A 15,463-nucleotide genomic window follows, 5' to 3' on the forward strand; every position below is an offset into this window, starting at 1 on the left:
CTTCTTTGCTCACAACCAAAGGTACAGAAGAATTTAAATAAAAACATTTAAGAACCTGAATATATTCATCAGAAATAATCTTTTATTATAAAAGAAAATATAATCCATTAAAAAATATAATTTTAATGAAGCTATCATGAATTTATGATTATAATTTTTTTAGTAATTTTAAATAGCTAAAATTTATTTTATCCCATGTATTATAATGTAATTCGAAATCCAAATGTATCTGATAAAACATTTTCAACAGGAACAAAGACTAAAAACAAAATAAAATTTCCCATAATGTTTTTCTGATTTTGACTTTCGGTCCGAGTTAAGTCTTTCTTATTTCGCCATAGAGTCAGAGGGAAGTCTGTGTTCTTCACCAGTTGCGGCTGCTACTTACTGTACGAGGTATCTAACTCTGTCTGAACGCTCACAAATCTAACATATTTTCCTTTTTCACTGCTTAATCTATGATTGTGCCATTCAGAATCAGAATAAGATAAATAACAAATGAAAAAAAAAAAAAACTCTTGCTTACCACATTTGAGTTTGAGGTATGATGGAATTCAAAACAATTATTAAGCAGCATGGAAAACTCCTTATTCTTCCCGTTAGTTTTCTCACTCTTTAATAGATTCTAATTTTTGTGATTGTTGTTGGTTCTTACAGCTTGGTTCTTCAAATGAGATCCCCTTCTGTTGGATTCACCGGAATACTTGTGCTTCTTGTTTTCCTCTCTGCTTGCTGGTAAGTTGTGATTGCAGTAATAAGCTAGGGTTTCAAATATTTTGAATTGAGTAATCGGTGAATTTAAAGTTTAATATATGCAAAGGGAGGGGGGGATTTTCTGCTACTGGTCTAATTATAAACATAAGATTTTTATGTTGAATATCTTTTGTTTCCATGTCTAAAAATTTAATCTTTTTGGCAACTGAATGGGGGAAAGGAATAACTGAGCAACTTTTGGTTTCTTGGTTCGTGTAAATTTATAATTCTGAATTTCTTTTTTCACCTTCTCTCTGGTTTGCATTAACTGATAGCTTTAACAAATTTATCTGATAAAGTTTGTTACATGCACGCATCAGGTTAAGGCCTTGTTTATATAAATTTCTCCATGAGGAAAATAGGAAGGGAAAATGCATTGAGCCTTTCCATAAGCTAAAATCAACTTATCCACCTTAGCTTTTGGAAAAGTTAAATGAAGAGAGCTTCTATAAAAGTTAAGTGCAGTTGATTTTAGTTTATGCAAAAAGCTCAATTTATTTTACCTTTTTATTTTCTTTTCCTGTAAGTGTTAATAGAGAAGTTTATCTAAGCAGAGCCTAATAATAACACTTGAGTTGGAATTTTTACAGCAATAATAGTTGATCTTGATGATGGAGAGTTATGCATGCTTTGCATATATCAAATTATTCATCTTTCATATGTTCATTGCACGAGCGAACTGTCTCCAGATATAGAGGTTGTCTATATATACTTCTCTGTGTATGTAATTTCAGTTTGATGTACTTAAAAGTGGACAGATAATGAAAAATAATGATAAATAAATTCACCTTGTGAGTTTTTCAAAAGTTGCAGTTCTTCTACACATGGGAGTTTGGAAACGGAGAAAACTTTTGCCATTATAAAACCAGACGGATTGCTTGGTAACTACACAGATGATATCAAGAGAACAATTGTAGAATATGGTTTCAGAATTTTAAAGGAAAAGATTGTTCAACTCGATGAGGGCACTGTGAAAAGTTTTTATGCTGAGCACTCTTCAAAAAGCTTCTTTTCAAGCCTTATAAAATACATGACAAGGTATGAGGTATGCCATTCCCATGCAATGATTGTCTTGATGAATGATGATGGTATATAATGTTTCCTTGCTGTTATGTCCACCTCATAATATTGATGTTTGTTGTATTGCTTAATTGCAAGACCCAGTTTTACTTTCTTGGTAATGGTAAAATACTAAAATTACTTCACTTTTTGGGCTCAATGATATTTATTTCATTATTTCCCCTTTGTCTCTATAATCTTCATTCAATACAGCATTACTTGCAGTTGGTCAAGATAAAGGCCAGATTCAGTTAAGTTTCATTATTATATGGCTGACTTTTAACTTAAGCTTATCAGCAGAAATGAAGTTACTGAATACACGATGACTTTAAGGGGAAATGATGTTATGCATTACATGATTACCCCTAAGTGGGGATTTTTTTATATGACAAATGACTTAAGCACACACACTGCAAAGCATAATCTCTAAGTACCAACCACATGGTGAAGTTGGGAAATTGTATAGAAGCTCAATGGTTTTTTCACCTTGACTATGCACATACATGAGATTGAGGAATTCTCTCCCTCTGAATTGTGGCTGTTATAGATTCATCACCGATTGCTGTTTAACATTAACATTTTTATCATAGACATTGACTTTCCTTTCTGGATGCTTTCTAGTCTTTCATTATCCTGAATCTCCTCTTATGCTTTTCCAAAATGATTATCATTTATCAGTGGACCAGTGTTAATTATGGTCTTGGAGAAGGACAATGCTATTGCTGATTGGCGCGCTTTAATGGGTCCTACTGATGCAAGCAAGGCTAAGATTACTCACCCTCACAGGTCATACATGTTATGGTGTTACTAATTGCATTACATTACACTTTTGAACTTTACAACTTGTTCAACTTCTGTAGAGTTGAACCCCTAGACTCTGTCGTTGTGGAGGGCCAATTATATTGAATTTGATGTTCGTGACATCTGTCATTGTGCAGTATCAGAGCAAAATGTGGATTGGATATGGAAAAGAATTGTGTTCATGGTTCAGACTCTCCCAAATCTGCGCAAAGAGAGATATCATTTTTCTTTAAAGAGCTCTCTGCAGGTAAATAATTTTAATTCTATTTTTAATCAAAAATAGATAAAGTATTCACTCTTTAGTCACTAGCTTTGTTATATGATTAAATGCATTGTTGCAAAATGCATCAATGTTCTCCTCCTAGATGCTACATGGACAAACAGGAAATATAGAATCTTCTTAGGATGAAAGGAATTACTCATCAATTAAGATTCCTGTTTCTTGTAGAATTTCTGTTGAAACTAATAGTTGTCTTTTCAAAAGAAAATGGAAGAAAGGGCATCTCGACGCACTCATTAACTTGCTGGTATAAACATCTTTCTTAAAACTTAAGCAAGATGGTCCTGTTCCAAATTCCAATGATCATATTCATATCCTCTTTCTTTATTACCTCAAAATGCATGATAATTGCAATAAAGCCCTTTAGTCTTTACTTACTTTTGCCTCTCTAAATGTTTTGACAGATGTGGTTGCAGAGCATGATGAATTGTAGCTGCTACAAGTTTGAAGCTCAAACACAACTTTATTTGCATTTTTTTTAGGATCTCTATAGTTAATTGTAGCATAATGGATTATATAAGGGGAATGCTTGTTTATTGGGGGAAAAAAATTGTATGAAGCGACACGAAAATTATCTATTCATGTTTTATCCAATCACTTTATATATTTTCGCCCACCAATGTATGGTCATCAAGTTCAGGTCTTCAATTGATCTCTGCATTTTTGCCTACTATTTTTATATGAAATGAAATAATCCTTCGACAAATTATAAGAATCAAATTCTTTGATTGTAACACATGTTTTAATATTGAAATATGTAATTGCAATTAATTTAAATATGCATCATTATGTTTAATAATTCAAAATTATCGAAAAATAATTCCATCGTATAAAATAAATATACCTATATTCAATACTAATTTAACTGCAAGGTCGTTGAAATATTGGCATCCATATAGCTGTTTTGGTTTATATTTTTTAATTAATAATTTTGAAAAAATATTTTTTAAATAACGTGAAGAAATTAATTTAAAAGTCCTTTATGTAAATTAATATTTAAAAACGATTTATTTGAATAACAAACTGAAATAATTTTTAATATAAAAATGTTTCAGAAAAGAATTATACTTAAAAATTAATTTTATTTGCTGAAAAATTTAAATTTGGGTACTTATTTCAAATTAAACACTACAGTCCAAATTTATTCTCCTTACCATTATTTTTTCATATGATTCAACTTATCGCTTGTTCAGAAAAAAAAAACCACATTTCAACACCATGTTAGGATAGATTAGAAGCAAAAGTTAAACTAGATAAAATTTAGTCCTCCTATAATTATCCATTCGCTAGTTGATCATTTGTTGACTCTGACATTCTATGCCACAATACATATAGTGCTAATTTCGATATGGTTCCGTTTATTTTCAATTCTTAATCACAATGTCAAATTCTTTTAACATGCTAGTAATTATTCTTGTTAAAAAAAGTGTCAGTAATTATCTTATCTAAATGTAACATTTCATATCATTGTAGCAAATTTTGTTAAGAAGAGTATGCCCTATACCTTGAATTTGTGACACGTCATAATAATCACTGAAATTAAAAATATATTAAATAAAGTCTAAAAATTAAAATTACTGTTATTTTAATTCTTGACATGTATAACTTATTATCATTGTAGTTCCTAATAATGGAATTAATGATAATGACAGTGACTAACGAATCGGATTTTAATTTCAAAAATTTATTTGCCATTTTTTTTTTCTAATTTGTGATACTACTATAACAATGAATTCAGGGAATAAAGTAGGATTTACTCTGTTAAGAAACTCTTACACATACTTTTTAAGTTAAATAAATTTGCTTTACTCCCCTCTACTCATCATATTCTTGTATGCCCATAAGGTCACAATGAACACCCACAAAATTCTTATTATAGTTGTTTTGTCATAAATAGTTTCTTTCGAAAAGAAAATAAAATAAAATATATTAGCGATTCTAATTAAAGTAAAAGTACATTAGCCAAAAAAGTTGATCTAATGGGTAAAAATGGGGTCCAAGTATAATTTTTTTAATACAAAAAAAGAAGTAAATGTGCATTGCCAAACAAGGTCCTAATTGAGGGGCAGGTATGGAGGATCTTATGTTTTCAAGAGGCAAGCTGAAGGGGTCACAGTTTTTGATTACTTTGATGGTCAGAATTCGCGGATTTGTGCTTGGATGTTGCAAGATAACGAATAAACATTTGCTTACTGTTTGAGAATTATGTTATTAATTTAGTCAAACTATAATGATCACAACTTGCCCGGTCGATACATGTCCACGACTTCAACATATATAAGTCATTATTTTTTTCATAGGAAGAATTGCATAGGTTTCCAGAATTGGCAAGCCGTCTTGTAGGTTACTCTACTTTGGTATCAATTGCCAAATCCCATGCATCTAGTAGTTTCAATACCTCACGTGCCTTTCCTTCTAGTGGGGGCTACTTCTTTAGGTTAATCAAAACTAAAGTTGTATCTTGGTATAAGTGATTTTTTAATTTGTATATGCTTGGTTAAGGTGATTCTTTTAAGCACACTAGTTTGTCCCTTCCATGCATCTCGAGGATTTCTACATTCTACACAAGTTTTTTTTTTTCCTTAAAACTCAAATGTACAATACCTTATGACGTACTTGATGACATACTATTTGTTTTAAATTGAATGATATTTTAGATCATGTAATTGTTTGTAAGTAATGTTTTGAGGTTTGAAGTAATTAAGTGATGACATTGTTTCTCGAACAGTTAATAACAGTACATAAATTTTACTATATCATAATTCAACAGCTTTACACATTAATTGTTTCCATATTCATATCTCGAGAAATTCTGCATTCTAAACAAGATATTTTAAGTCAATGTACAATACCTTATGACGTACTCGGTGACATACTATTTTTTTAAAATTCAATAGCATCTTAGATAATTTAATTATTTTTAAGTAAAATTTCGAGGTTTGAAGTGATGACATTGTTTCTGGAACGGTTATTAAATAATTATAATTCAACTTTACACAAAAATTATTTCCATATAAAATTAATAATTTTATATACAATGAAATGTTGAAAAAAAATAAAAGAAATGGTCAATTTATCTAAACAAATGCATGTTCATGTATACGACTTCCAAATTTTCTTTTCCCTTTAACTTATGCTACCAAATAACAATGAGCTAATTTGACGTGTACATTGTATATGATGAAATTTAAATTATTTGAGCAGACAAGTTTAGTGATATTCCTTGGAGCAATCTAATAATTTTGGAGGTAATTTAAACCAAACTGCATTGAATCGAATAATTGAATAAGAGGCTGACCAGAGAACACGTTCTTTAGTACGGGGTTTGTGGTTGGGGATGCCATATATGCACATTTTTGAATTTATATATATATATATATAGGTTCTGTTAGAGTTGTGTTCACCAATCAGAAAGGTTTAGACTTTAGATTAACTAAAACGACTTGCCACATTAATTTGTAGCGTTTTTTGCAATTTTAACACCACAGAACATTTAACGGATGAAATTGTGCTTATGCTTCGTTTAATATCAGGGTTTGGTTAACACACTTGCTACAGTAATTGTTGATGGTCACGGTCATGCCAGAAGGGCTGACGAAGTGAGGCATTTTTTATATCTGCAATTCATACATTATGTGATAAACACAGAGAATCAATTATTTGTAAGCCTTCCCTTTTCGTTATAAAATAATACTTAATTAATTGAATTTGTAGTTTTTACCCATAATTCTTTTTATATTGAAAAATTAATGTCTAATTAAATAGATTATAAAAAATCAGATTTTTCTATTTTTTTCCCCTTCACCATATCTACTTTATTTTAACTACTGATCAATATTATTTTATTATATATATGTATATTTAAATAATTAAATCGAAGTAAACGTGAACTTCCTCTGCCATTATACCACAGTCAAATATGGTAGTATACTAGTACCTCACAACACTGCCATCCTTGGACATGGCAAACTTTATTATGGTTTTGTTTAGATAAGTTTTTCTATAAGCGTTTAACTATTTATAGAAAAAGAAAATAAAAAATGAAATAAACTTGTTTAATAAACTAAAATTAACTTATGTATAAATTAATTAATTTGTAGAAGTTTTCTCTTTAACTTATTTAAAAAGTTTATTTTAATTTATGTAAAAGCTAATTTAAATTTATGGAAGAAAATTATTTTTTTCTAACAAAAATGTTTTGAAAAAAATTCATAGAATCTGTATCAATTTGGTAAGGTGTAGGTAAGATTATACATCCACGGATAACACAGCGATAATGTAAAGTAGAATAATACTAATGAAATAGATGTACATTCTTAATAATTTATTTGTCATCAACAAATCAACTTAATTTTCCAATATTCTTTAAATTACAAATTACTAATACATTTTAAAGCCATTTATAATTATCATAGGCTAATAATATTCGCAATTAACTTTTTTTTAATGAAATATAGATATGTGCTAAGACCAATTGAAGAGAACAATAAGTTGACACTACAACCTTCAACAATCAAAATAACACACTCCGCTATATTAAATCCAAAAAAAATTATGGGGGACAAAAACCAAAATTTATATATAATCATTTGAATCTATAATGAGAAAAATCATATCTATTCCTAATAAATTTCTCTGGAATAAAAGAGGTGAGGGAATCTCACCTTCTTAATTAATTAATTTATCACCAAAATAAAATAGCAAAATTTATTTGATTTTGAATTCAAATGCTAGGCATTTATAGTCTTTGTAAAAAAAAAAACAAAGAGCGAGAGTTATAAAATTGTATTATTTTTAATAAATTTTAATCAATAATTAAGAGTGGAATAGAAGGTGTGTTTTATTAATATCAGAACATTTTAACTGCAGGGAAACTCTGTTTGTTAGTTGTAATAAGGTAGGATTAATGTGTTTACTACAGTATTTAGTTTGAGAAAAGGGACAAAGTAATAATAATAATTAATATTATTACTGAAAGAGAACAAGATAGTATAATGAATGATACGAGGAAAGAGAAAGAGAAAGTACAATAAGTAGTCAACCCTGACCCCTTTTGTACACGCGTTGATCCGACAGAAGCTGATGGGAATAGCGTTGCCGCGATGCCAGGTGGTTCCATTGATGTGCATGTCCTTCCCAATTTCCAACCCAATACAATAGAGATTTCATTATTATTATTATTCTTCTTTAAAATAATGATTTTCTGTTTATTTAATAGTAAAAAACAATAACCTGAAAATACTCAGTCATCTATTTTCTACTACTTTTTTATTTGGGTTAAAGATTTGTGAAAAACTTTTAAACACAACTAATTATATATCATAATATATATTAAGTATGGACTGCTCTAATAAAATAAAATAAAAATCGTGTTGTGTGTGCTGTTTTGAGGACACTGTCAAGTGCCAGTCTTATCAAAAGTTTAGTATACTTTCACTCTGTCGTTAATACTCCAATATTTGGCAAATTTCCTGTTTAAGTTCAACAAAAAGATTTTTCCCCGGTAACTAAAAGTTAAAACATATATGTACAAAGGATAATGCTGTTTACTCAACAAAATTTTTATGATAAAGGAAAGATAAAGAAAGAAATTATGAGTGTGATAATTTATAGGAAAACATAGAATAAAAAAAACACTATAAAAATTGTTGTAAATATAACATGTTGTCACCAACAGTGCTACAAATACACAATACATCAAAGAGAGAGAAAGAAATGACGCGTTGGTTGCGTACGGTAGAGAGCGAGAACCCTAGGTTGGTTGCGTACACACGTCGGCGTCAATGACGACCACAGAGGAGCTCAGGCGATGAGGGGTTTGGGTTTTTTGCGATTCCTCTGGAGGAGAGGGGAATGGGGGCGGAACGATGAGAGAAACAGAATGAGAAACGAGGAGAAAACAATGAATGAGAAGAGACAAGCTAGGGGACGCGAGGGACACGGATGGTCTTGAGGTTTAAAGCTAAGGAGGGTGAGTCAACACCAACCATACAAAGACGGTCATTAGGACAAGACTGTCTTTGTATCAAAATAAAAAATTTACAAGTTTGTCATCGAATGCCTCATCAACGACGGGTTGGCGGAAACTTCGTCGTTGTATTCGAGTTAATTTTGAAAATGTCATCGCTGTACTTTTTAAGGTGGTCCTTTACAATCGTCTTAGAATCAACGACGTAAAAGACTCAATTTTTAGTAGTGTTAATTTACATGGGTTTTTACAGTTTTATTTTTAGAAAACCACAGTTTTTTTTTATCAGAAAAAACCATTATTTTAAGATAAGGTACGTAGGATGGTATATTTAATTATAAACTATTCTTAATCTGGATTTTCAAGTGATGCGAGACTTTTTTTATATACTGAAAGACAAACTTCACAACAAACATACTATGCATAAGAAGAGGAACCAAGTTTTTAGCGATAAACATGAGAAAAAAAACAGGAGCAAAATCCGCATATAGATATATCAAACTAAAAGGAACCAGTGTTCTTTCTAGCTAGCATGGACAAGGTGTCATTATACTGTGATTGTCTGAAGGAATATATTATAGCACTTTTTCACATATGTCACAGGTCATATCTTTGGAGCCATATCGATGTTGCACATTACTTCCAACCTTGTAATTTTTAGCACAAGTTAATTGGGGCAGGTGAAATCCAGGAATTGGTCTGGTAAGTGTGAGACATTTCCATGCAATTGTGTTGGTGGTCTTCCTGATTCTCTGAGTTGTTTTTCTTGGCTGCCCATGCCTCGTTTGCACTAAGATTAAACCAATTTGTCCATGTGTGCCACAGCTTCCTACACTTAATTTCATCAATAGTCTTTTTCCTTTTGTTTTTTTCCCGACTAATCACAAAGCACAATAGTGAATTGCTAAGGAAAAATAGTCCCTTTTATACACACTCTTTGAACAAGATTAGCCTTTCAAGTTCCAAGACACATGCATGCCCTTTGAATATCAAATTATAGCTAGCAAGATATCTAGGGAAAAATAATATCAGACGTGATATGGTTGCTAGCTAGTACATTTGTGACATGCAACTAGATCGACATGACCAAGACTATGTGCGCAATTGTAGCTTGGTGATACGAAATTTAGTAATATTCTAGTCTAGAGTGGGACTTAGGAACCTTTGTAATTGTAGTGATATTGTACTAAGTTAGGAATTCCATATATCTTTTGCTGATATATGTATGTTTCTTTTATTTAGCTTCCTTTAGATCACCATAAGATTCATATATAGTATTTGAATTTATGCTACAACTTTGCTTTCAATCTATTGTGATTTTGTGATTCTGAATCCGTTGTGCATTAAGTGAAGGCACACCATCAAATTATAATATGCTTAAGCATGTAATTGATCTTTTGATGGTGTCCTTCATGAATCTACTATTAAAGTTGTGTAGTCTCTCTCTCCAATCCTATGAAGATCATCATTTCTCTGATCTAATGGTGAAAACCATGACACGCAATATCCTACTCAGAGTAATAACCGGCAAAAATTTCTCAACCATGTAACCATGTGTTGTTTACGAAGGAAGGGAACTTAAACGAATTCCGAAGTAATAATATGGGAATATATTAGAGAGAATGTCTTTTATGCTATATACATTCATCTTTCGAGGGGAGATTAGGCTACAAAATAAATAATAGTAACTTAACAATGGAATGAACAAAATGAGGGGAAGTATTTGGTCAAAAATGGAGACACGTATATTGGGAAGGAAGTAATAGGTAAGATAATTAAGTCATGTTTGGGGACTTGATACAAAAGAAAAATCTAGCTAGCTACCCTCAATTAGGCCACGAAATTCATCAAAATCTAAAATTAAATTTTCTAATCCCAAAGCTCAATCCTCATTGGTTATCAAGTTCTGTTCACAAGGAACTTTACTAGTTACTAGTTAAAAAGTACCTCCATTACCTTTGACACACCTGGCACCTTTCTCTCTCTCTCTCATTGTCAGTATCATCCAACCATCATTACTACCTTTTCTCCTCACATTATATATTTATTGCTACACCTAGCTATTACTTTCAGCTTATGCACTCTAAGCTCGTTCATCCCCCCCTATCTTTTAGCCTTAGTCCTTCCACAATGAAGGTAAGTCTCTTCTCATTGGGCTACCGATTATGTGTGACAGTGTGAGGGTGAGAGAATTGTTATCTTAATTTAGTGTTGGAAAAATGTTTCTGTGATATAATCTGAATGTTTTTGTCACTTGCAGTTCCTCAGCTGGATGCAAAATAAACTTGGTGGAAAACAAGACAACAGAAAACCAAATGCACATACTACAACAACTACTACTACTACTACATGTAAGTCTTTAATACTATTCAGTCAATTAGTTTTTCCTTGTGGCAATGCATGATGTTTCTAGCACCAATAAGATGCAAGAATTCACTCTTTGTCTGATACACTTAAAAGCACACTTGCTTCTCTCTGAAGGAAGGGTGACTTAAGTCGAAACATATAGAGAAAGACAGGGAGAAGACGTGTTTATATGTTCAGCCTATTTACATATTTGTTTGGGAGAAACACTTTTTCTCTCTCTCAAACTTCATTTTCTTTTTTCATAGTTTCCAATCAAACAAAAGACTACATAAAAAAAATAAACTTATTTATATCAAAGGTGTCTCGTATGTGGGGATATTAAGAACTTGAAAATGTTATATTGGTTTGTATATGTATTTAATAATTAACAATTATTTATATCTTTTAGATTGAAGAATAATTTTAGTAGTTTTTGAAATGCTAAAAGTTGATTAATATATACAGTTTTTTATTTCAAATTTTGTTTGATAAGCAAACCCCACTATCTGCTAACAAGTTGGCGTCCTAGTAGTTGTAACTTGATCCGAGGTAAACTTAGCTAAGGGTATTAAAAAATTTTCAGTAGAGTAACATTAATCCTTTCCCTGGGAGTTTTATAATAAAAGTTTTCCTTTGGTTTTCTGCACAGATCATCCAAAACAAGAGCCTAGGGAAGAATTCAGCGATTGGCCTCATGGTTTACTAGCGATTGGAACATTTGGAAACAAGACTGCAATCAAAGAAGACTTGGATGACCAAAATACACAAGAGGATCCATCTTCTTCAGAGGAAATAGCAGACTTCACTCCTGAAGAAATTGGGAATCTACAGAAGGAGTTAACTAAACTTCTGAGACGAAAACCCAATGTGGAAAAGGAGATTTCTGAGCTTCCTCTGGACAGATTTCTTAACTGTCCTTCAAGCTTGGAGGTTGATAGGAGAATCAGTAATGCACTATGCAGTGAATCAGAAGATAAGGAAGAAGATATTGAGAAAACACTAAGTGTAATAATTGATAAATGCAAAGACATTTGTGCAGATAAAAGAAAGAAAGCAATGGGGAAGAAATCTATTTCTTTCCTTCTGAAGAAGATCTTTCTTTGTAGAAGTGGATTTGCTCCAACACCAAGCCTTAGAGATACCCTTCAAGAGTCAAGAATGGAGAAGGTACCCCTTTGTTTTAGCTAATAATCTTTCATTTGCCTAAGTGAAGAAATTATTGTATGGTCTGAGATCACCATGTGACAAGTAGTCGAGTTTTTCAAGTTTTGAGAGAGTTAATAAAACTTCGTTATGTGTCACATAAAAATTGACGGGAGCTATAAACATGTGGTGGTCTCATACCATAGATTAATTTCTAGATTAGGTGCTATTCCAGTTTCTATGCTTTAGCTCTTACTCACATGTGAATTGTGATATATAAAATATACAGGTTTTGAGGACAATGCTCCACAAGAAAATTTGCACCCAAAATTCTTCTCGGTCACCGTTGGTGAAGAAGTGCATAGAGGACAAAAAGATGACAAGGAAGAAAAATGAGGATGAATCAGATGAGAGAAATGGTGATGGCTGTAAATGGGTCAAGACTGATTCTGAATGTAAGTTGCATTTCGACATATACCATGTTAGAAATAAAAATCCCTGACTTAAGTTGCTATGATTAATCATATCCTTTTTTTTCTTGCAGATATTGTTCTAGAGATATAAATCTTCCTTCTTATTTTTACTAGCTCTTTTAGTAGCTGTTCAGGTAATCATTAATTCATATGTATAAGTATGTGAATTTCATCACACCTAAATTTGCATACATTGAGTAATTGACAATTTGCTTTTTTCACCTCAGATTCAAGCAAGAAGCCAAAGATATATATGTACATGATTATGGAGGGTAGAGACTAGGAAGTGGAGCTCAAATTTTTTAAATGAAGTTTCATTGATATGTACCAAGAAATGAGTGGTGCATACAGCAGAGCAGCATCTCTGTTTTGTTAATGGTGATTCCAGTTATTTTTTCATGGTTGTGTCTGCGAACGTGGAACAACTCATGTTGTGGAAAATCATACAATGAATTATGTATTTCTGATCTGCAATGACAAAGCTAGACATTTTGTACGCTGTACACACTTTTCATCCCTTTTTTACTCCACTTTGTCACCTGCTCTCTCCTTGTAACATGTTGGAATTAATGAATAATACTTATTTTTATAGATAGATTTGATGTTGTTACATCACTAATAGCCTCTTTGAATTCACATTTATTTTGTTGATTCTGAATCTTTTGGAAGTGTAGGATTCCCATTCAATGTGTATATGAGCAGTGTAATTCAAACAAACCAAATACGCTCTAGACTCTAGCCTCTAAGTCATGTGAGGTAACTTGTTTTGAGGTTTAAGGTCAAACTTTTTTTTAATCATTATAATATTAGTACGAGGTATTACATAAAAATATAAAGTGAGATACTTTATTTTAATTATATATTTTTATTCATAAAATTAAAATTTAAAATCTTCATAAGATATGAGTTCATCTACTCATACTAAGATATGAGTTCATCTACTCATACTAATAATAATGTTGATGGTGATTAAATTTAATTTGAAATGATATTATTTTTTTAGCCTTCTTTTATTTTTATTTTTTATCAATTATCCATCATACAATTTCTCAATTATTCTGAAACTCTCACATTTTTCAACATTGAAAGCAAATACTTTATAAAATCATTTAATTATTTTTTTTCTCAATATGTAAGTTTTAGTATAATTTTTTTGAGAGGAATATAAAGTTTTTAAAATATAAAGTTTTTATATTTTGGTTAAACTTTTGTTAAGTAACATCTTGAATATCAAAGAATTGACGTCGTATGATATTGCATATAATTATTTTTTCTTTTTACATTTAAAAATATTTCTTAAAATTAAAATAATAACAAAAATTGTACCATTTTTATTATCGTATAAAAAACATATCCTACCTTTTAAAGATTTCATAGCACAATAGATTTTGACAAAAAGAATTATCAACTTATAAATAAATATTAAGAAAATCAAATTTGAGAAAATAAACTAAACACTAGTCGCGTAAAAAAATGAATGTAGTTGATCATTTTTAATAAAAAAATTTCCTTTCAAAGTTTTAATCATGTTTTTAAGCTATAAGTCTCCAACATAAAATATTATTTAATATTGTTCGAATCATCAACTTGTTGATTTTTATTGACTTTTATAATTATTTTAAAAATCATACTATTAATAATCTTTATTGATTGACAATGTCAAAAATATTTATATCGAGATTTTATTTTCATTAAACTCATCAAAGTTAATAAAATACTCCATGCTATATTTTTTACATCATTCTTATTATTATTTAATTATTTTAAACATTTTATAAAAAATATTAATATATATAATACTACTTTTTAATAAATAAGAAAATTGATTAAAAAAAGAAAACATAAAAATTTAATCTAATAGTAAACCATTATGTTTTTTTATTCCTTTAAATCAAAGATAATGTCTAAATTCATAATAATTTACAAATTTTATCTAATCAATTGAATTAAATTCATTTGACATAGTTAACCATGACTACTAGACAAGATATAAAAAAATAATATATGTATTTATAATTATATTTTCAATGCATAACTTTTTTTTCTTCAATAATAAAAATATACATATCAATTAAATTTATATTTAACTGTTAATAAATAATGTATACAATAATATAGTATTTTTTTAAAAAATAGTATTATTTAATCACAAGCTGTCATATATATATATATGATAATTTTTTATTTTAAAAATAACTATCTATACTAAACATATAAATACTCATGCCAATTAAATTTTTAAAATATTAAATATATCATATTAAATATTTCTTAAAAACAAATATTAAATTCAGAATAAAAATTAAGAATTTGTTTTATAATCTCATATATATATATATATATATATATATATATATATATATATATATATATATATATATATATATATATATATATATAAGAACATGATAAAAATCTAATAATATAAAAATATGATAAACTTTAATGTTATCTAATATTTGATGCAAACAAACAATCATAGAATATAACATAAATTAAATTATGTATGAAATCATATTGACACAATAAGCAACATATAATGATAACATAGTTATCATTGAATCCGATCATATCTTATCATATCAATTTAAATTACGTTTTAGTAATATTTTATTTTTTTCTCTTATAATTCAATAATAA

The 15,463-nt window shown here is 29.6% G+C and overlaps 2 protein-coding genes across 9 annotated transcripts; both read left to right on the forward strand.

Annotated features, from left to right (window-relative positions):
• Positions 1-237: 237 nt before the first annotated feature.
• LOC100500470 (uncharacterized) lies at positions 238-3,497 on the forward strand. 8 transcript variants are annotated; one of them, XM_006598648.4, is made up of 7 exons: positions 238-396; positions 658-735; positions 1,567-1,791; positions 2,491-2,598; positions 2,751-2,860; positions 3,062-3,140; positions 3,298-3,497. In XM_006598648.4, coding segments are annotated over exons 2-7 (588 nt in total). In that variant the 5' UTR covers positions 238-396; positions 658-670; the 3' UTR covers positions 3,299-3,497. The 8 variants fall into 8 exon arrangements, with proteins under 8 accessions (XP_006598711.1, XP_040866105.1, XP_040866106.1 ...); NM_001251669.2 differs by having other exon boundaries at positions 358-396; positions 1,561-1,791; positions 3,298-3,362; XM_014768416.3 differs by lacking the exon at positions 238-396 and adding an exon at positions 413-542 and having other exon boundaries at positions 1,561-1,791.
• A 7,494-nt stretch (positions 3,498-10,991) lies between these two features.
• LOC100811893 (protein NEGATIVE GRAVITROPIC RESPONSE OF ROOTS) lies at positions 10,992-13,367 on the forward strand. Its single transcript, XM_041010818.1, has 6 exons — positions 10,992-10,997; positions 11,110-11,212; positions 11,857-12,374; positions 12,640-12,805; positions 12,895-12,957; positions 13,051-13,367. Exons 1-5 carry the CDS (start codon positions 10,992-10,994, stop codon positions 12,912-12,914), a joined length of 813 nt encoding a protein of 270 aa, XP_040866752.1. The 3' UTR covers positions 12,915-12,957; positions 13,051-13,367.
• The last annotated feature ends 2,096 nt before the right edge of the window (positions 13,368-15,463 follow it).

The sequence above is a fragment of the Glycine max genome, chromosome 16 (genome assembly GCF_000004515.6).
Source record: "Glycine max cultivar Williams 82 chromosome 16, Glycine_max_v4.0, whole genome shotgun sequence".
Taxonomy (NCBI): domain Eukaryota; kingdom Viridiplantae; phylum Streptophyta; class Magnoliopsida; order Fabales; family Fabaceae; genus Glycine; species Glycine max.